Source organism: Corvus hawaiiensis, chromosome 1 (genome assembly GCF_020740725.1).
Source record: "Corvus hawaiiensis isolate bCorHaw1 chromosome 1, bCorHaw1.pri.cur, whole genome shotgun sequence".
In the NCBI taxonomy this organism is placed as follows: domain Eukaryota; kingdom Metazoa; phylum Chordata; class Aves; order Passeriformes; family Corvidae; genus Corvus; species Corvus hawaiiensis.
In genome coordinates this window covers 97,919,477-97,939,802 of record NC_063213.1, presented here as the reverse complement: position 1 = coordinate 97,939,802, position 20,326 = coordinate 97,919,477, and the positions used below count along the sequence as shown (strand labels likewise).

Sequence of the window (20,326 nt, the reverse complement as noted above, 5' to 3'; positions counted from 1 at the left end):
GCCCAGGGAGAGCAGAGACCCTCCGGGAAGGGACAGAGGGGTGACACACGAGGACAAAGGTGATGCAGAAACAAAACAGCCCTTTAATGCAGGTTTGGGAGCGAGAGGGGCCGGAGTGCCCGGAGCAGTGGGGACAGCGCTGAGGCTGTGACCCCCCCGGGTGTCCCCAGCTCTCAGCTCCACAACAAACACCACCGACACGCAGGGAGAGGAGCAGGTGGGTGGCAGGTGTGTCACCTGCTCCTCGGCACCGTCACCCTCACCAGCAGCCGCCGGGCTCAGCCGCAGTCAGCCTGCGCCGAGGCCGAGAAGAAATCCTCAGGCAGCTCTCCCAGGAGCCCATCCAGGTCATCTGCAGGGCACAGCGGGATGGGACCCATGAGTTTTGTGTGTGTATGGGATCATGGAATTGTTCAGGTTGGGAACCAGGCTGTTTTCCACAGGACATGGAGCTTTTCCTCCCCTCCCAGAGTGGGTCTGACTCACCCATGTCACATCCATCCGCTCCCACTGGCTCTTCCCAGCTGGGACCAGAGCTTGGTGGATGCAGAGAGAAGCCCCCAGGATGCTGCTCTGCACTGTGTCCACTTGTCCTCGAGTGTCCCCAATCCTCAGGAGCAAGGACACCCTGGGGGGGCTGCGCGGGGGGGTCCGGGATCAGCTCAGCCTGGGCAGGGACCTGCAAAACCCAGCAGGGATGAATTATTGGGGCATTTACCCATCCCTCCCCCTTCCTCCCAAGGGTCCCCATAGCCCAGACCCCTTTGGGGGTCCCAGCACCTCCCCAGGGCCACCAGCAGGGTCCCCCCTCACCTGCCGGGGGGAGCAGCCCTCGGGCTCCGGTGGGAAGATCCGGAGGAGGTTGTTGGGGGTCACGTTGAGGTAGTGGTTGCGGTGGGAGGGGGAGAAGACCCCCACCTGCAGAGAGGGCAGACAGAGGGGGTAGAGCCAGCTCCCAGATAACACCCCGAAGTTACAGTCCCCTATTTATGGAAATTTTAGGATAAAGGGTGAAATTTTAGGAACGCTTGAGAAAAACCCGAGGTGCGAAACTGTGGGAGACCTTTTTCTCCTATTTATATTTGCAGTCCCTGGGTGCTACAGGATGGGAACGGTGATGTACCCCATGAACACCCTAGTGCCTCTTATCCCCTTATCCCAATACTTACATTCACAACTCCAGGGTGTGACGGGGTTGGGAACGGGACGGGTGATGTGCTGTGTCACCGCCCCCGTAGCTCCCCACACCGCATTCCCCTGGGATGGGATCCCATTGCCTGTGGGATAAGCAGCCCCCAGCTCTCCTCACCTGCCTCAGCAGCAGCACGGAGCCGGCGCGGAGCTCGCTCTGCCTCTGCTCCAGCAGCAGCCGGTGCACCGTGCCCTGCATCTCCCCTGGGAACGAGGATGGGACCGTGAGCCCCGGAGCGACAGGCGGGACCCCAGCTGGGCACAGGTACGGCCCCACTCACCTGTGGGGTCCCGGAACACGGCACCAGCGCCGGCGCTGCTCCTGGTCAGGGTCTTGATCATCACGGCCATGCTGGGGACCTTGTTTTTTGGGAGCTGCTTCAGGGCTGCCTGCACAGCACAACGGGGATTTTGGGGTAACCTTGGGCAGGGCTGGGAGCTGGGACTCCATGATCCTTGTGGGTCCCTTCCCGTGTGGGATATTCCAGGATTCTACGACCCTCGTCACCCGTGGGGACGTGGATGCCTGTGCTCAGCCCAGCTCGGCCCCCTCCCCACAGATTCCCAGCCCTAAAAGCAGCTCTGAGGGGTGAGGGAAGAGCAGGAAGCCGAATCCTGGGCCGCCCTCACCTTGCGGAGCACCATGACCACGCTGTAGGTGTGGAGGAAGCAGCCGGGGTCCCTCTCATCCAGCCCCAGCTCCGTCTTCATGGCCAGCCAGGGCCCCTTCCCAAAATCCTCCTCCGTGGGCAGTGGGGAGCTGGGCAGGGCCTGGAGTTGGGGACATCCATGGTCATGGAGCCCCAGGGCTCCCTCCCCACCCAGCACCCTGCTCTGGGAGCCCCAGCAGTGCTGCTGGGATTCCCACCGGGATGTGCCGGAGCAGAGGTGGGAGGGGGGTTACCTGAGCCCGCGGCTTCGCCACGGCCCCGTGGGCCGGAGTTTGGGGAGCAGAAACCAGGATCTTCTCCAGCAGCTTCCCGGAGTGCTTGTGGGAGAGGGGGAGACGTCCAGGGATCTGCATCGCTTCACCTGCTGCTCCCATCCCATCCCAGCCCTCATCCCGTTCCCATTCCCATCCTATCCCCCCCCATTCCATTCCTGACCCCATCCTATTCCCATCCCATCCTTATCCCCGTTCCCATTCCCATCCTATCCCCCCCCCATTCCATTCCTGACCCCATCCTATTCCCATCCCATCCTTATCCCCGTTCCCATTCCCATCCTACCCCCCCCCCATTCCATTCCTATCCCATCCTTATCCCTGTTCCCATGCTGTCCCCATCCCCATCCAATCCCACCCTCATCTCTACCCCGTTCCCACCCCTGTTCCCATTCCCCACCTGCTGGGGCAGGATCCCGGCGGGCCCCGGGAAGCGCCGGCTCTCCCTGCGTGGGGGGGCTCGGGGGGGTCCCCCGGGGGCTTTGCTGGCCGCTGTCACCAGCTGCACCAGGTGGTTGGTGACCACGGGGGGGTTCGGGGGGCCGGGGGGGCCTGAGGGGGGCCCGGGGGGCAGCCAGGGCTGGGGGCAGCTCTGTGCTGGGGGGGTCCGGGGCACCGAGGAGCTGCTCCCTCCTAGGGATGCTCGGACAGGCCTCAAGGACGGAGCCCCCGGAGCAGGGATGCACCCTCCGGAGCCGCCCGGCTTTCCCACGGAAGGGGGGGGTCTGGGGGTGCAGGCACTGGCCGCGCTGGGCCGCAGCACCAGTTTGGGACTGGGGAGGGGGCCCTGCCTGTCCTGCACCCCCCCGGAGCCAGGGACCAGCTCCTCTCCCACCCTGAGCTTTTTGGGGATCCCACATTCCTGAGTGTTCTCCTTCCCTGGGCATTTCCATGGGGGCTTCTCGCGGTGCCTGGAGGGCAGCGGGGCAGCGCCGGCCCCCACCGGCACCTCGGGACCCTCCAGCTCCCTGCAGGCGGCCAGGAAAAGGTCATTGTCCAGCTCATCCTGGGGCGCTGCTCCCCGGGATGGGGGTCCCTGGAACCCGCCCTGCCCGGCGAGGGGCCGCAGGGTGGGGGCTTTACTGGGATGAACTGGGACGACGCTGGGTGAGGAATGCCCGGGGATCACAAACTGGTTCTCTGCATCTTCCACAGCGGAGAGGAAATCCTGCGGGAAAACAAACTCCGGCAATCCAAACAGCTCCGTGTGTTGCCCAGAGCTCACCCAGCTCGGTCGGTCCGGGCGGACCGCAGCTCCGGGGGGGCCCCAGGCCCTTGGGGGGGTCCCTCACCTCGTCCTCCAGCTCCCCGTCGGTCCCAAAAAGCTTCTGGAAGTGGCAGGACTGTGAGAAAAGGGGGAAGAATGGGACTGGGAAGGACACAACAAGCTGGCGGGACCCTCGGTGAGGGGCCCCCGGGAGGATCCCGCACCTCGCCGAGGGGACCCCGCCTCTGCCCCCTCTCAGCCCGCGGGGGCCCTCGGAGATCCCTTTGTGAGGGCCCTCCGTGGCCCCGCCGTGGAGACCCCAGATCTCTCCCAGGGGACCCCCAAAACCGCCTCCGTCCCCCCGGCCCCGTTACCATGGCAGCGGCGCGACCCCTCCCCTCCCCGGCCCGGCCCCGGAGGCGGAAGCGGCGGGGCCGGGACTCGAACTCCGGGCCCCGGGGAAGGGGCGGAACTTCCCCTGCGGCGCCGCGCGCCGCCTGGCGGCGGGCAGGAAACGCGGCCGCGCCCCTTAAAGGGCCACGCACTCCCTTTCCTCGCGCGTATCACATGTGCACACGCGTGTGCCCCCGCGTCACCCGGCCGGGCCCCGAGGCAATGCCGGTGACTCAGCGCGGCCCCGGCCCGGTGTGATTCACTCCCGCACGCCCCCGCGGCACAGGCTGAGTAGCCCCCCACCCCGGGCCTGCTACACCCACACACGCGCGTGTGCAAGGGCATGAGCAGGTGCTGCGGCCGGCAAGGGCACACGGATGTGTCTGTGTGTCCTGCACGCACGTGTGTGCCTGTGCATCCTGTACATGTGTGTGTGTGTGTCCTGCACGCGCGTGTGTCCGTGCCCTGTGTCCCGCGTGTGTGCCAGACTGAAGTGCAGCTGCCCACGGGCACAGAGCACGCGTGTGCCCCGCCGGCCGGCCTGTTGCACACGCATGTTCACACCTGCGTGCTCACGCACTCCTGTGCAAGCGCGGTTGCACACCAAGCTCCGGGGGTGCGCGCCATGGCCTGTCGCCCTGTCCCACACACGCGTACCCTCACACCGACAGCCCCTCACACACCGACAGCCGCTCACACTCACTCTCCCCGCGGCCCCTTTAAGGCCCCGTTAGGCTCCGCCCCCTCTCTTGGCCCCGCCCCTTTAGGGGAGGGGGGCCGCGCGCGGGGCTATTTTTAGCGCCGGGCGCCGTCACGTGACCTGGAGTGACGTCACCGAATGTTGTTGTCGGGGCGGGCGGGGCCGCGCGGCGAAGATGGAGGAGGAGGCGGGGGGGCGGCGGGGCGCGCGCCGGGCGGCACCGGGGGGACCCCAGGTACGGGGGGACCCGGGGGGCGCCGGGGCCGCGGGATCGGGGCGGGGGCCCGCGGCGGGGGGCGGGTCTGCGGTGTCGGGGTCTCCCGTGCGGGCCCGGGGGGCTCCGTGCAGTGGCGGGGGGGCTGCAGTTCCGGAGGTCCGGTGCGGTTTGAGGCGGGGGGCTTCGTGCAGTGAGGGTGGGTTTCAGTGCGGGGCCGTTGTGCGGTTGGGGGGCGCGGGCTGAGGGGCTTTGCGCCGTGCGGAGCGGGGGGGGGCCCGCAGTGGGGGACCCCTGTGCGGGTTTGGGGGGGGGGGGGGGCTGCAATGGGGGGACCCCCATGCGGGTTGGGGGCTGCAGTGGGGGCCCAGAGCGGCTCGCGGGAGGGGTTGCAATAAGGACCCCCGTGTGGTTTGGGGGGGCTGCAGTGGGGGCCCAGTGCGAGTCGGGGGGGGGCTGCAGTGGGGGTCCCGGTGCGGGGGCTGCAAGAGGGGACCCCGGTGCGGATCGGGGGATCTTGTGCATTCCGGGGTCCCAGTGCGGCTCGAGGGGGGAGAGCCCGTGCAATGGGGGGGCCCTGCAGTGTGGAGGGGCCCTGTGCAGCTCGGGGGAGCCCTGCAATTTCGGGGATCCCGGTGCGGCTGGGGGGTCCCGGTGCGCTTCGGCGGGGCCCTGCAATGAGCGGTCCCGGTGCGGGTCGGGGGGGGGCCCGGTGCGGTTCGGGGGGCTCGGTGCGGGTCGGGGTCCCGGTGCGCTGGGTTTTGCACGGTGCAGCGGGGGGGTCCCTGCGCTGGGGGGGCCCCCAGGGTCGGGGTTCCTGCAGTGTCGGGGGCCCGTGCGCCGGCTCGGCGGCGGCTCCGCAGCGCGGCCCGTCCGCGGGCGGGGGGCGGGGGGGCCCCGCTGCACCGCGCCGGGCTCGGCGTTGCCGGCAGCGCGAGTGCCGTGTCCCCCCCGTGGGGTCCGTCCCGCCGCGTGGCCCTCAGGGGCGGCACCCCCAGACCCCCATCTCGGGGCGATGCCTCGGTTCGGGGGGGTTGCAGCGCCGGGGACCTCGCGGGGGGATCAGCGCGTGTCCCCCCTCCGTCCTTAGGGGGGTCCCATCCGTGTCCCTGTGGGGTGGCGCGGCCGGGGGGTCCTTCCCCGCCATCCCCCCGGGCTCCCGCTCTGCAGGCCCCCCCCCTTTTTCTGCGGAGCTTTGTGTAACGGTGCCGAGCCCCCCAGGTCCCTTCTGGGGGTGCCCACAGGCCCCCCATCCCGGGGGGCAGCGGAGGGGAGTGGGGCCCCATCCTGCCTCGGGTGGATGCTCGGGGGGGCTCAGTGCGGGCTCCAACCCCCCCGTCTGATGCTGGGGGAGATTTTGGGGGTCCCGGGGTGCTGACGGGCGCTTGGTCCCGCAGGGCTCCCGGGCGGCGCGGGCACAGCCCCGGTGCCCCGGCCGGCGCTGACGGACACGCGCCTCTCCGAGCCCCCCCGGCACCCGCCGGCCACCATGGACCCCCAGAGCGACACAGGTGAGACCCGGGACCCCGGGCCGGGGGGCTGCACCCCGCTGGGCACCGCACCGAGTACCGGCCACCCGCCCCTCTGCACACGCGGGTCGCGGCCGTGTCCCCCGACACGCAGCCGTGTCCCCCGTTCCTGCTGTGGTCCTGGAGCCCCTCACTGTGGCAGCCACCAGGTGTTGGGGTACTGGGGGCCACGGCAATGTTCTACCCAGCACGGCACATCCGTGCCAGACGGGGGTACCCGGACACCGGGGGGGTGCCCGGGCACCGGCGGGCACCGGAGCCGTGCCACCACCCCCTCCCCCGATTATCCCAGCCCGTGCCACCGCCCCTTTCGGCATTCCCAGACCCCCGGCATCCTCCCGCTGAGAGGGGACACTGAGGCACAGCTCCCGTCACCGTCGTGGCACGGCTCACACGTGGCTCTTTATGCCACCGGGGGCGGGTCCCCGCGGCCCCCTGGGGTCCCCGCGGTGCCACGCGTGGAGACAGCCGTGGTGACCGCGAGGGCCGTGCCCGCGCTGTCCCAGCTCCCGCTGGCTCCCCGGCAGAGCCGCCCTGTAATTATCCCGGTGGGAACTCCGGCGACATCTGGACGCGCTCATCCCCCCCCCCCCCCCAAGGGGACACGCGGCAGCGGCGACACCCGCGGCCTCTGGAGGGGAAACTGAGGCCCGGGGCGGTGGCGGAGCCCCGTGTCCCGCTGGAGGGACTCGCCGCCGGTTGGGGACGGGGGTGTGTGTCCCCTCTGTCCCCAACCCCCCCCCCCCGAGCCGCCCGTCGGTATTTTTGGAGCGGCCGCAGGGCTGGAGCGTCGCCCGGCCGTGCCTGGCACGGGGCTGGCACGCGGCGCGGTGGCACGGGGACACGGCGGCGCAGGGACACGGCCTGGCCGCCTCCGCCGTCCCTGGGGCGCTTTCCTTGGGGTCCCCTCCCGGCTTTGGGTCTGTCTGGGGGGGCGTGGGGGCCCCTCGGGGGTGCTGTGACCCTCTGGCTGCTGTGATGAGTTGGGCAGGTCTCAGCTGGGCTGGGGCCATCGGGGATGTGGCAGAGGCCACCCCTGCACTCCGCGGTCCCCAATCAACCCCTGGGGGCTCTGTGACCCCCAGGGCTGCTCAGTCGCAGCCTTTTCCCAGGCTCATCCCAGAGCCGGGGGGTCCCGTGGGTGCCGGTTCCATCCCGGTACCGTCCCGGGCACAGCCCCCTCGCTTCCCTCCTGGAGTTCCTGGGGGTCCCCGCCATCCCCCCCTCCCCCCATCTCCTTGAGGATCCCCTCAACCCCCAGATGTGCCACCACCTCTGGAGGGGGCTCCACGGGCCGGGTCACCCCTCTGCCCTGCCGTGGGAGCCAGGAAAGGAGTCTGGGAGCTGGAATGGGGGTCCGACCACCAGGAAGGGGGTCCGGGAGCCAGGAGGGCCCATTCCCGCGGCCTCCTGCCCGCTGGCAGCACCAGAAATAGCCGGGCTGACGTCAAGCCCCAAAGCACCCCGGGGGGGGCAGCGGGGGGGGCGCGGGGTGTCCCAGAAATATCCCGGCTATTAAAAGTCTCGGCTTGGGATTAACGCGTGGTAAATAAACGTGGCGGTGCCGGGGGGGTTACGCACGGCCGGGGCAGCAGGGCCGGGACGCCAGGGGGTCCCCGTAACTGGGGGGAGGTCCCCAAGCCCAAAAGGGGGGGTTCCACACCTCAGCTCATTGTCACCCCCCCGGCTTGGCCCTGCAGAGCCCCTTGGGGCTGATCCGGCGGGGAATGTGCTGAGTTGGCATGTGTGCCCCCCCCAGCCCCTCTTGGGGTGGTCTTGTTGGGGGAGTCAGGGGGTCTTGAGTGGGGCAGGGGATTCGTCTGCCTTCATCTTCCCGAAGTGGGGGTTAATCCCCCTCGGCACATCCCAGGTTTTGTTCCCGGCAGCGCTGATGCGGATTAACGTCCCTGGCAATTAGGGGGATGTGGGGGTGTGGGATGGAGGTGGGGGGGTCGTGCGGACCCCAGGCCCCCCACAGCCTCCCCAAGCTAGGGCAGCCCGTGTCCTCCAGCCCCTGGGGCAGCTCAGGGGTGCAGCTGGGTGTCGGGGGGGAACACACAGCACATCCCCTCCCGGGATCTGTTGTGGCCCCCCCGGCACAATTCCCTATTTATAGCCGGCTCCTCCCGTGCGCCGGCTATTTCCAGGCGCCGGAGAGAATAGCCTGGATAGGGGGGGGGGGCATGAAGGGGGCGTGGGTGAGCCCTTCAGCCCTGCCCTGCCTTGAATGGGGGAGGCTGCATTTGCTCCCATCACCCCAAAAACCAGGGATGCTCCATGACCCCCAATCAGCATCTCCGCATCCCCACCTGCTGAGGGGGGATTTGGGGAGCTGAGGTTGGGTTTGGGGGTGCACGTGGCCCCCAGCCCCCTGCAGTTCCCAGCCCGTTCAGGGGGTCACGGGTGTCTCTCCGCAGAGGGGGGGTCCGGCCGTGAGCCCCCGCTGGAGCTCCTGCCCCGTGTCCCGCTGCACGCTTCCCTGCCCGCCCCAGGTGAGTGGGGGCCGGCCCCCCGTGCCCCCAAAACCCGGTGACACCGCCCCAAACCCGGTGACATCCCCCCAAGTTTGCAGGGGTGTGCAAGGGGGGAGCTGCTGAACACGAGTGTGTTCAGGTGTGTAAGAGGAAGAGCCTCCCCCCCCTTGCACAAATGCGTGTGCAAGGCCGAGTGTGCAAGGCCGGGTGCCCCGGCCCTGGGGGTGCTGGCCCCATGGCGGATCCCCAGCCCCTCCCGTGTCCCCATTCCATGGGACACCCCCATTGTGCCCGCGGGGACCTCTCGGTTTGGGCAGCAAGGGGTTAAACAGCCCCTGTCCCGCACGAGGGGGCCGCAGGGTGGTGGCCCCAGCCCAGAGCCGGCCCAAAGCCACCACTGACCCCAAAGTGCCGGGTTGGCACCTCCGGGGGCTATTTTTAGCCCCCCCAAGGGCTGGGTGCTGACACCCCCCCATTGCACCCCAACACCCACCGGGGTCCTTTGGTTACCCCCGGACTGGGGCTGGCAGGTTTGGGGGGCTTTGTGTACCCCCAAATACCCCCGGGAGAGCCAAACCCTCCGGGGCTGAACTGGGGGGGGCGAGCGAGGGGGGCTGGGTGCGCCCCTCTCGCGTGTCAAGGGGCGGCTGGCACGGACTGGGGCTGGTTGGGATATGGGGGTGCTGCTTCTCTTGGGGGGCTGATTGGCGCTGGGGGGGGGGGGCTGGCGAGGGGCACTGGCGGGTTTGGGGGGGCTGGCTGTCCTTGGGGGGCGGGGGTGCCCCACCTCCGCGCACGGTGACGTCCGTGGGTCCGTGCGGGGACACGTCAGTGCCCGACGCGGCCGCGCCAGGTGGAGGGGGCTGGGGCTGGGGGGGCTCATTAACATGCACCGCGTGCCCCCCGCCCCCGCCTTCCTGTTTGCGTGGGGACAGTGACAGGCCCCCGCCCCCGCTCCTGCGTCCCCTGTCCTTTGCCGATGGGGGGGGGGAGAGGGGGGGTCTGTGCCCCCCGGGGGTTGCTGGGGGGGGATTTTGGGGAGGGGGGTGTCGGTGTTGTCCCCCCTGCAGCGCTCTGGGTTGCTCGGTGTGTGTTGCAGATGGAGGGGTTTGGATTGGGGCCGCCCCGTATTTGTTGTGGGGGGAGCGGGGGGTGACAGAGGTGGGGGTTGATCCAGGGGGTTGGAGCTGGGGGGAGACCCCCGAGGGCTTCCCGGGAGGGGCTGATCCTTGTCACCCCCCAGCAGCCCCTGAACTGCTCAAAAGAACCCCCAGCTCCCCCCCCCCAAACCGGCACTGACTCCCCCCCATCCTTGGAACACCCCCAAAGCGCCCCTTAACCGAGGTCCCCCCCCCCATCACCCCTGGGACACCCCCAAACCACTCTCAGCTCCCCCCCCCCCCATCCCTGGACCACCCCAGAACTGCCGCTGAAACAACTCCCAGCCACCTCCACCATTCCCGAGACACCCCAGTCCCTTTTCCCCCCTGACCCGGCGTGTCCGGCAGGGCCGGAGGGGCCGGAGGGGCCGGGGCCGGAGGCGGGGGTGGACGCGGGGCTGGCGGCGGCGCGGGAGCGGCAGCTGCAGCGGGAGCTGGTGGCCCTGAAGCAGCAGCAGCAGCTCCAGAAGCAGCTGCTCTTCGCCGAGTTCCAGAAGCAGCACGAGCACCTCACCCGCCAGCACCAGGTCCAGCTGCAGAAGCACCTCAAGGTGTGTGGGGCAGGTTGGGGGTGATGGGGGTCTGGGGTGTCGTGGGTCTGGGGGTTACAGAGCGCTTGGGGGTGATACTGGGGATGATGGGGCTGTGGGGTGTCACCAGTCTGGGGGGATGGAGATTTTGGGGGGTATTGGGGATGATGGAGCTACTGGGGGAAGAATATTGGGGTTGATGGAGCCGTTTGGGGGGATACTGGGAGTGATGGAGCCATTGGGGGGCCGGAGCTGTGGGGCAGCGCTGGTCGGGGCTGATGGAGCTCTCGGAGGACATTTGGGGTGTCAGGGCCAGGGGCCACCCTGTTCCTCGGGGCGCTGGGGCTGGGGGTGTCACCCGGGGCGCTGGGCAGGTGAGGAGGAGGGGGGGGCCGTGCCGTGCCGCGGGGGTCCCATCCCGGTGCCCCCCGCCCCGCAGCAGCAGCAGGAGGCCCTGGCCGCCCGCCGGCAGCAGGAGCTGGAGCAGCAGCGGCAGCGGGAGCGGCAGGAGCTGGAGCAACAGCGCCTGGAGCAGCTCCAGAGCCTGCGCCCCAAGGACCGGGGCCGTGACAGTGAGTGGGGGCACGGGGGGGCTGGGGACAGTGGGGTCCGGGGTGGGGCGTGGGGCTGTGGGGTGGGGGGAATGGTGGGACTGGGGGATCTGGGGGTTTCTGTGGGGCTGTGGGGGATGCTGACCCCCACCCCGTGCCCCCAGGTGCCATTGCCAGCACGGAGGTGAAGCTGAAGCTCCAGGAGTTCCTGCTCAGCAAGACGAAGGAGCCGGGCCCTGGCCCCCCCAACCATTCCCTCCCCCAGCACCCCAAATGTTGGTAGGTGCTCCCCAGGACCCCCCCAAAGCCCCGTGGGGGTGACCCAGTTGTCCTAGCGGGGTCTCTGCCACCTTCGCCCCCCCAGGGCTCACCACACCTCGTTGGACCAGAGTTCCCCCCCCCAGACTGGCAGCCCGGGGACCCCCCCATCCTACAAGCTCCCCCTCCTCGGCACCTACGACGGCCGGGATGATTTCCCGCTCCGGAAAACCGGTGGGTGCGGGTGGGGGGGCGGGGGGCGTGACACACCCGCAGGGGGTGATGGTGACACGTTTGGGGTGACACGCTTGGGGTCCCCAGCCTCGGAGCCCAACCTGAAGGTGCGGTCGCGGCTGAAGCAGAAGGTGGCGGAGCGGAGGAGCAGCCCCCTCCTGCGGCGCCGCGACGGCTCCGTGCTCAGCGCCTTCCGCAAGCGCCACGTCGAGATCACCGGTGCGTCGGGGACACGCCTGGGGACACGGGCTGGGCTCGTGGGTGGGACACGCTGCCCGCCTCGGTGTCCCCAAGATGCCGGCTGGTTCCTCGGAGCCCCCGTGGTCTCTCGTGGCTGCTGGGGCTGGTGTGGCATACGCGTGTGCGTGGGGTGGGGGGTCAGTGCCTGTGCCCATGTGTGACACGCAGTGTCCCCATCCCTGCGTGTGACACCCCGTGTCCCTGTGCCCGTGTGTGACACCCCATGTCCCCGTGCCCGTGTGTGACACCCCGTGTCCCCGTGCCCGTATGTGACACGCGGTGTCCCCATCCCTGTGTGTGTGACACCCCGTGTCCCCGTACCCGTGTGTGACACGCAGTGTCCCCGTGCCTGTGTGTGACACCCCGTGTCCCTGTGCCCGTGTGTGACACGCGGTGTCCCCATCCCTGTGTGTGTGACACCCCGTGTCCCCGTATCCGTGTGTGACACGCAGTGTCCCCGTGCCCGTGTGTGACACCCCGTGTCCCTGTGCCCGTGTGTGACACCCCGTGTCCCCGTACCCGTGTGTGACACGCAGTGTCCCCGTGCCCGTGTGTGACACCCCGTGTCCCCGTGCCCGTGTGTGACACCCCATGTCCCGCAGTGTCGTCGGTTTGCAGCAGCGCCCCCGGGTCGGGGCCCAGCTCCCCCAACAGCTCCCACGGTGCCCACAACGGCCTGGCCGCCTCTGTCCCCAACATCCACAGTGAGGTACAGCCGGGCCGGGGACAGGGGACAGGGGCAGGGACACGTGTGTGCAGGGGGCCTGTGAGCGTGTTGATGGTGTGACCCGTCCCCACACGTGTCCATGGCGTGTCACGTCCCTGCACGTGTGCTGATGCCGTGTTTGCCGTGTGGTGCCACAGCAGCTCCTGCCCCAGCCCCGCGCCCTGGCCCTGGACGGGGCCCAGCTCAGCCTCTACACGTCCCCGTCGCTGCCCAACCTGTCCCTGGGGCTGCAGGCCACTGTCACCGTCACCAGCGCCCACCTCCCCGTGAGTGCGGGGCACGGGGACCCTGTGGCGGGTGGCACTGGGATTTGACACCCCATGGCAGGGACACGAGAACCCCACGGGGGGTGGCATGGGGACCTGGAACTCCACAGAGGGAATGTGAGGACCCCCTGGGGGCACGGGGACATGGGGACCCCATGGTGGGCAGCCCTGGGACCTGGAACCCCATGGAAGGGGTATGGGGATACAGTGCGGGATGCCATGGGCACCTGGCACCCTACAGCGGGGATGTGGGGACCCCACAGGGGTGGCACAGGCACCTGGCACCCCTGGGGCAACGTGGGGACCCCCAGTGCCACCCCTGTCCCGCAGGCGTCCCCCAAGCTGTCGCCGCAGGCGGAGGGCGAGCGGCCGGGGGTGCCCCCGGGGGTGTCCCCGCTGCGCCCCGGGGCCGCCCTCACCGGGAAGTTCCTGAGCACATCCTCGATCCCGGGGTGCCTGCTGGGGGTGGCCCTGGACGGAGACGCCCCGGCCGGGCCCCCGTCGCTGCTGCAGCACGTGCTGCTGCTGGAGCAGGCGCGGCAGCAGAGCACCCTCATTGCTGGTGAGACCCCGGGACCCCAGCCCTGCCCCAGTTCTCCCCCGTCCTTCCCCAGTTCCCCCCACTTACAGCCCCCCACCCTCCCTCCCAGCCGCACTGGGGGGCTCGGGGGCCGTGGGGAGCCCCGCTGACCCCGTGTCCCGCAGTGCCCCTGCACGGGCAGTCCCCGCTGGTGACGGGGGAGCGCGGGGGGGGTCCCCGTGGGAACAAACTGCCGCGACACCGGCCCCTGAGCCGCACCCAGTCGTCCCCGCTGCCCCAGAGCCCCCAGGCCCTGCCCCACGGCCCCCTCCAGCACCACTTCCTCGACAAGCAGCAGGTCCAGCTGGGCAAGGTGGGCCGGGGGCACGGGGGGAGCATGGAGCTGGCACTGGGTGGGCATGGGGGGCGTGTGGGGTGGGAATGGGGCACGGGGCGTAAGCAGAGCTGGGGGTGTCGGGTAGCTGTGGGGCACCACTAACCCCCAAAATACAGCAGAGGGGGCGTTGCAAGCAGGGGAAACTGAGGCAGGAGAGGGGAAACTGGGGAAGGACTGGGCAAAGGTCTGTGGGGTGGCTGGGACATGGGATAGGTGTGGGGTGGGTGGGTACTGGGTGGCTGTGGGATGGGCGTGGGGTGACTGTGGGGCACGGGGTGGGTACAGGGGGGCCATGGGGCAGACACGGGGCATGGGGGGTCACTTTACCCCCGTGCCCCCAGCTGCTCCCCAAGGGGGGGGAGCTGGCCCGGCAGCCCCCCACCCACCCCGAGGAGACAGAGGAGGAGCTGACGGAGCAGCAATCGCCCCCCCCGGGTGAGAGGGGCCCCCCCGGGCCCCCCCCTCGGCCCCCCCCTCGCCCTCGTGTCCCCAGAGCCCGGGGACCCCCCGGAGCAGCCGCAGGACCCCGAGGGCTGCCAGGAGCCGGGTGACAGCGGGGACGAGGCCGAGGCCACCGGGGACCCCGACATCACCGAGCTGGGGGTCACCTACAAGCAGGTGAGACTTCGGGGGGCCCCAAACCCCCCCAGCTCCCTCAGTCCCCCCCAAACTCCAGCACGAGCACCCCCTGCCCCCTGCTCTCCTCCCAGCCGTGTTGTGTCCCCCCCCCCCCATTTCTGGGGGCCCGGCCCCCCCCGCGCTGCCGCAGCGATGACTCGGAAGGGTCGGTGACTCATCCCCCCCTCTGTCCCCTGTCCCCGCCACCCCCGCGCTGTGACCCCCCTGTCCCCTGCCGTGACTCATCCTCCCCTCGCCCCCCCCCGGGCCGTGGGGCTGACGGGGTGGGGTCCCCCCAGATGTACCCCGAGGTGCCGCTGCAGCTCTTCCCCGCGCCCCCCCTGGGGGTCCTGGCTCTGCCCCACCCCGCCCTCGCCCGAACCCAATCGTCCCCTGCCAGCGTCAAACCCCCCCCGCCCGAGGGGCCCCCCAAGCACCTCTTCACCACAGGTACGGCGCTGGGGGGGCTGGGGGGGCTGTGCTGCAGGGTGCTCTGGCACTTGGGGGGGTCGGGGGTCCCTGTCCCGTGGGGTTCTGCGTCCCTCAGGGTGACATGGGGGGCTCGTGTCCCATGTGAAACCCCAGGGATGCCCGTGTCCCTCCGCGAGTGTCCCATTGCTTGGTGGGGTTGTTGGTGTCCCTCTCCCATAGGATTCCCTTCTTCCCTGGGGTTCCCAATCCTTTGGGGTGCCCAGGGGTCCCCCTGTTCCCTAGGTTCCCCCTGTCCCCTGGGGTTCCCAATCCCTTGGGGTGCCCAGGGGTCCCCCTGTTCCCTAGGTTCCCCCTGTCCCCTGGGGTTCCCAATCCCTTGGGGTGCCTGGTGTCCCCCAGTCCCACGGACTCCCTGTGTCCCCTGGGGTTCCCAACACCTCGGGGTGCCCAGGGGTCCCCATATGCCATGGGATGCCCCTTTCTCCCGGGGCTGCCCCTCCCCGGGGGTGTCCCGGTGGCAGTGCCAGCCCTGCTGTTCCAGGCGTGGTGTACGACACGTTCATGCTGAAGCACCAGTGCACCTGTGGGAACACCACCATCCACCCCGAGCATGCCGGGCGCATCCAGAGCATCTGGTCCCGGCTGCAGGAGACGGGGCTGCTCGGGAAGTGCGAGGTGAGGGGGTCCCCGCGTCCCGGGGGGGCCAGGGTGGCGCGGGGAGCCCGGGGGGCTCAGCCTGTGCCCGTCCCCAGCGGATCCGGGGCAGGAAGGCGACGCTGGAGGAGATCCAGACGGTGCACTCGGAGCACCACGCGCTGCTCTACGGCACCAGCCCCCTGAACCGCCAGAAGCTGGACAGCAAGAAGCTGCTGGGTGGGTGCTGGGGGGCCCCGATGCCTGGGACCCCCCCTTTGGAGCTGACCCTGTTCCTTGTGATCCCTCTGTCCCCTGCGGGTCCACAGCCCCTTGGGTGTCCAGCAGAGTCCGTGTCCCATGGGGGGTCCCAATCCTTGGGGTGCCCAGGGGTCCCATGGGATCCCTCTGTCCCCTGGAGTTTCCCCATCCCTTGGAGTTCCCCCTGTCCCGCGGGCTCCTCATCCCCTGGCGCTCCCAATCCTTTGGGGTGCCCAAGGGTGCCCTTGTCCCATGGGATTCCCCTGTTCCCCGGGGTTCCCAATCCTTTGGGGTGCCCAGAGGTCCCCTTATCCCACGGGACCCCTGTGTCCCCTTGTCCCCATCACCCCTTGACCCCGCAGGTCCCATCACGCCGAAGACGTACACGGTGCTGCCGTGCGGGGGCATTGGGGTGAGTCTGGGGGCACGGGGGGGTGTCCCCGGGGTGGCCGTGCCCCGCTGACCCCCGGTGTCCCCGCAGGTGGACAGTGACACGGTGTGGAACGAGCTGCACTCGTCCAGCGCGGTGCGCACGGCCGTGGGCTGCCTGCTCGAGCTGGCCTTCAAGGTGGCCGCGGGTGAGGTCAAGGTGAGCGCGTGTCACTGTCACTCTGCCCCCCTGCCCGTGTCCCCCTGTCCCACTCGTGTCCTGATGCCACACGTGTCCCTCTACGTCCCATCTGTGCCCCTCTGTGTCCCACCCGTGTCCCTCTCTGTCCCCCAGAATGGCTTCGCCGTCATCCGCCCCCCAGGCCACCACGCCGAGGAGTCCACGGCCATGTGAGTACAGGGACAGGGCCGGGACCCCCGCCCAGGGCCACCCCCTCCACCAATGTCCCCTGTCCCTTGTCCCCAGGGGCTTCTGCTTCTTCAACTCGGTGGCCATCTCGGCCAAGCTGCTGCAGCAGCGGCTCAGCGTGGGCAGGATCCTCATCGTGGACTGGGTAAGGGGGGACGGGGGGGCCCCACAGGCCTTGGGGACCCCGTGGGTGGGCGTGGGGGGGTCCCTGATGTCACGGGTGCCCCCCCAGGACATCCACCACGGGAACGGGACCCAGCAGGCCTTTTACAGCGACCCCCACGTGCTCTACATCTCCCTGCACCGCTACGATGATGGCAACTTCTTCCCGGGCAGCGGGGCCCCCGAGGAGGTACCGGGGGGAATTTGGGGGGGTGGGGGTTTCCCCGTGCCCCCCCCGGCCCTGGCTGTGGCACGGGGGGGTCACCTGTGGCTGTGCCCAGGTGGGCAGCGGGCTGGGCGTGGGCTACAACATCAACATCGCCTGGACCGGCGGCGTGGACCCCCCGATCGGGGACGTGGAGTACCTGACAGCCTTCAGGTGGGGGGGCCGGACCCTCGGGGGTCCGGGCTCGGGGGGAGTCGCTGTGTCCTGGGGGGAGGGTCCTCATGGCATTGAGGGGGGCTTGGTGGGAATTCCGGGGTCCTGGGGAGGGTTCCTGAGCCCTTGGGGGGGCTCTGTCCCAGGGAGGGGTCCCGGTGTGCTGGGGGAAGGGTCTCTGTGCAGCAGGGGGGTCCCTGCACCAGCGGCTCCTCTGGATCCTGGGGGGGTCCCTGCAGCCCTTGGGGGGGTCTCTGCAGCCCTTGGGGGGGTCCCTGCTCCTGGGGGGCTCCCCATGTCCTGAGGGGTGTCCCTGTATCCTGGTGGTTCCCTACCCCCTGGGAAGGGTCCCTGCCCTCTTGGGGGGCTCCCCCAGCCCTGGGGGGGTCCCGAGCCGCTGCTGCCCCCAGGACGGTGGTGATGCCCATCGCCAACGAGTTCTCCCCGGACGTGGTGCTGGTCTCTGCCGGCTTCGACGCCGTCGAAGGCCACCTGTCCCCGCTCGGTGGCTACTCTGTCACCGCCAAGTGTGAGTGGGGTCCGGGGCTGTCCCGGGGAGGGGACCCCGGCCCGGCCACCCCTCACCCTGTCCCCGGTGCCCCCCAGGTTTCGGGCACCTGACGAAGCAGCTGATGATGCTGGCGGGGGGCCGGGTGGTGCTGGCGCTGGAGGGGGGGCACGACCTGACGGCCATCTGCGACGCCTCCGAGGCCTGCGTCACCGCCCTGCTCGGCCTCGAGGTACAGGGGACACCCCCGGGGACCCCCCAGCCTTTCCCCGGGGCTGTATTGGGGCGCACACCCCGTGCCATGCCTCAGTTTCCCTCCTCTGGTTGGTGGGGGGCTCCGGTCCCGTCCCTGCCCTCGCTTTGGGGGTGCTGGTGGCAGTTTCGGGGGTCTGACAGGGTGTTCCCCCCCAGCTGGAGCCCCTGGACCCGGCCCTCCTGCAGCAGAAGCCCAACGTGAACGCGGTGGCCACGCTGGAGAAGGTCATCGAGATCCAGAGTGAGAATGGGGGCGGCACGGGGGGTCCCCGAGGGGTCCCTGGGACTGACCCCGTCACGGGGGGCACGAGGGGTCCCTGGGAGTTCCCCGGGCTGTCCCTTCTTTGGGGGTCCCACGCAGGCGGGGTGTCCGCGGGCCCGTCCCAGCCGTGTCCGCTCGCTGTCCCCTCAGGCCAGCACTGGGGCTGTGTCCGGCGCTTCGCGGCCACTGTGGGCCGGTCCCTGCTGGAGGCGCAGCGCGGGGACACCGAGGAGGCCGAGACGGTGACAGCCATGGCCCTGCTGTCGGTGGGCGCCGAGCAGGGCGGGGCAGACCCCCAGCCCAGGTACGGCCCGGGGGGTGCAGGGAGCCGGGTGAGACCCTGGGGGGGACACGAGGGGGGGTGTGACACTGGGTGTGACCCTGGGGGGGACACAGAGCCAGGTGTGACCCTGGGGGGGACACAGGGGGGGTGCAGGGAGCCGGGTGTGACCCCCGGGGGGACACGGGGGGGGCTGTGACACTCGGAGGGACCCTGGGGGTGACCCTGGGGGGGTGCAGGGAGCCGGGGGGGACCCTGGGGGGGACACGGAGCTGGGTGTGACCCTGGGGGGGACCCTGGAGGGACATGGAGCCGGGTGTGACACTGGGGGGGACACGGAGCTGGGTGTGACCCTGGGGGAACCCTGGGGGGGTGCAGGGAGCCGGGGGGGACCCTGGGGGGGACACGAGGGGGGGGGGTGTGACACTGGGTGTGACCCTGGGGGGACATGGAGCCGGGTGTGACACTGGGGGGGACACGAGGGGGGGTGTGACACTGGGGGAGACCCTGGGGGGGTGCAGGGAGCTGGGTGTGACCCTGGGGGGGACCCTGGGGGGACATGGAGCCGGGTGTGACACTGGGGGGGACGGGGGGGGGTGTGTGACACTGGGTGTGACCCTGGGGGGGACACAGAGCCAGGTGTGACCCTGGGGGGGTGCAGGGAGCGGGGTGTGACCCTGGGGGGGACACGTGTCCCACACTCGGCTCCAGGCGTGTCCCGGGGGGTGTCCCTCACGTGTCCCCCCACACTGGCGTGTCCCTCCCCTGTCCAGGCCGGCGGAGGAGCCGATGGAGGCCGAGCCCACGCTCTGACCCGCCCGGATCATCCGGAAAAACCGAGGAACACCCGGAAGAGATGAAAAACACACACACACACACACATTAAAAAAAAAAAAAAAAATCACAGTAAAAGGAAAAAAAAAACCCAACAAACAAACAACAAAACCAACCAAAAAAACCAACAAAAAAACCACAAAAAACCAACAAAACACCAACAAAAAAAACACTAAAAAAAGGGCAAAAAAAAAAAAAAAAAAAAAAAGGCAGAAACCGAAAGGAAAACCAGAAAAAAGAGGAAAATATTTTCTTTTTCTATTAAAAAGAGGAGAAAAACACAAAAAAATCCCCCTGCCCGTCCTGTGCCCCCCGGCTCCCCGCGGTGTTTGCGGTCGTGTCTCTTGTGCAGCAGCGGTTCCACCAGCACTCCCTGTCCCCCCCGTCCCCCCGTGTCCCCCCCGTGTCCCCCCCGTGTCCATCGGGTCCCCCCGGCACTGCCCGGATCCCCCCCGGGGCTCCTCAAGATATTTTTTTTAGGGGTTTTTCCTTATTTCCTCCTATTTTTGTGTCTCCCCCACCTCGTTCCCTCCCTGGCTCCGGCGTCTGTCCCTCCCCAGGGGAGGCGATGGGAAATATTCGTGCCTTTAAGTAAGGATTTTTTTTTAATGCCTTAATTTCCCTTCATTTTGGGTTTTCTTAATTTTCTTGGGTTTTTTTTTTCCCTTCGGCCTCCCCGTTTGGGATGGGGACACGAGACAAAGGGACGAGCCCTGTCCCCCACTCTCCCATCCCTCTGTCACCCCGGCGCCTTTGTTGGGATCAAATTTGTCCTTAGAGGGGAAAAAAAAAAAGAAAAAAAAAAAAAAGGAAAAACCACTTTATTTTCCTGTTTGTCACCAGCCGGAGGGGCCTCGGAGCGATTTTAGCTTTAAGAGAGAGAAAACCACCCAACCCCTCCCAAAAAAGGGATATAATTTTATTACAGATGGATTATTTAATAGTATTTTTTTAATGGGGGGGCGGAGGGGGGGACGGGGACAGCGCGTCGTGGGTTAAGTTATTCCGGGGGCAGGGGGGAATTTGGGGCGGTCCCAAATTAGGACAGAGGGCAAAGGGTGTCCTTGTCACCTCTCCTGGGGGGAAGGACCCTGGTTTAGGGTGAGGAAGGGGGGGAATCACAGCGGGGTCCCTGCTGTGGTGTCCCCAACCCTGGGGATCCCCCTCCCCACCCCAGGAGGGGGAAACGCCTCTGGATTTTGGGGGGAGGGGGGCGATGGAGAGGAGGGTCTCCGGCCCCCCGGCAGCGTGCCCGGCTTGCTTTGGGCTGGTGTCCCCCCTGCCCCCCGTGTGTCCCCCGTGTCCCCCCGGTCCTGTCCGTGTCCCGCTCACGCTCGCTCTGGGTCTCGGTTCGGTATTTTGTAAGATG

At 69.0% G+C, this 20,326-nt stretch overlaps 2 protein-coding genes across 3 annotated transcripts; one reads left to right on the top strand and one right to left on the bottom strand.

The window, feature by feature from the left end:
• Positions 1-63: 63 nt before the first annotated feature.
• On the bottom strand, positions 64-4,385 carry HROB (homologous recombination factor with OB-fold). 2 transcript variants are annotated; one of them, XM_048319762.1, is made up of 10 exons: positions 4,299-4,385; positions 3,427-3,477; positions 2,535-3,302; positions 2,096-2,179; positions 1,822-1,962; positions 1,473-1,581; positions 1,310-1,395; positions 814-918; positions 487-679; positions 64-352 (listed from the first exon to the last, which is right to left on the bottom strand). In XM_048319762.1, the coding sequence occupies exons 1-10, from the start codon at positions 4,359-4,361 to the stop codon at positions 279-281; spliced, it is 1,674 nt and encodes a 557-aa protein (XP_048175719.1). In that variant the 5' UTR covers positions 4,362-4,385; the 3' UTR covers positions 64-278. The 2 variants fall into 2 exon arrangements, with proteins under 2 accessions (XP_048175719.1, XP_048175729.1); XM_048319772.1 differs by lacking the exon at positions 4,299-4,385 and adding an exon at positions 3,716-3,818.
• Positions 4,386-4,632: 247 nt separating this feature from the next.
• On the top strand, positions 4,633-19,003 carry HDAC5 (histone deacetylase 5). Its single transcript, XM_048322047.1, has 27 exons — positions 4,633-4,669; positions 6,046-6,159; positions 8,595-8,669; positions 10,160-10,362; positions 10,781-10,913; positions 11,057-11,171; positions 11,257-11,384; positions 11,472-11,603; positions 12,227-12,333; positions 12,489-12,617; positions 12,948-13,179; positions 13,323-13,510; positions 13,876-14,081; positions 14,304-14,602; positions 15,126-15,259; positions 15,337-15,457; positions 15,841-15,890; positions 15,960-16,067; positions 16,203-16,258; positions 16,335-16,422; positions 16,510-16,629; positions 16,721-16,818; positions 17,229-17,347; positions 17,425-17,558; positions 17,738-17,822; positions 17,994-18,147; positions 18,897-19,003. Exons 2-27 carry the CDS (start codon positions 6,138-6,140, stop codon positions 18,934-18,936), a joined length of 3,276 nt encoding a protein of 1,091 aa, XP_048178004.1. The 5' UTR covers positions 4,633-4,669; positions 6,046-6,137; the 3' UTR covers positions 18,937-19,003.
• Positions 19,004-20,326: the final 1,323 nt, after the last annotated feature.

Bases quoted from the DNA above. Each gene is read 5' to 3' on its own strand.
- HROB (XM_048319762.1), bottom strand. From the start codon at position 4,361: ATGGCGCGCACCCCCGGAGCTTGGTGTGCAACCGCGCTTGCACAGGAG. The intron at 1,963-2,095 runs GTAACCCCCCTC...CCCCAACTCCAG, and splicing joins TGGCGAAGCCGCGGGCTCAG to GCCCTGCCCAGCTCCCCACT. The intron at 1,582-1,821 runs GTGAGGGCGGCC...TGTGCTGTGCAG, and splicing joins TGGTCATGGTGCTCCGCAAG to GCAGCCCTGAAGCAGCTCCC.
- HDAC5 (XM_048322047.1), top strand. From the start codon at position 6,138: ATGGACCCCCAGAGCGACACAG. The intron at 11,604-12,226 runs GTGCGTCGGGGA...CATGTCCCGCAG, and splicing joins GCGCCACGTCGAGATCACCG to TGTCGTCGGTTTGCAGCAGC. The intron at 18,148-18,896 runs GTACGGCCCGGG...TCCCCTGTCCAG, and splicing joins GGGGCAGACCCCCAGCCCAG to GCCGGCGGAGGAGCCGATGG.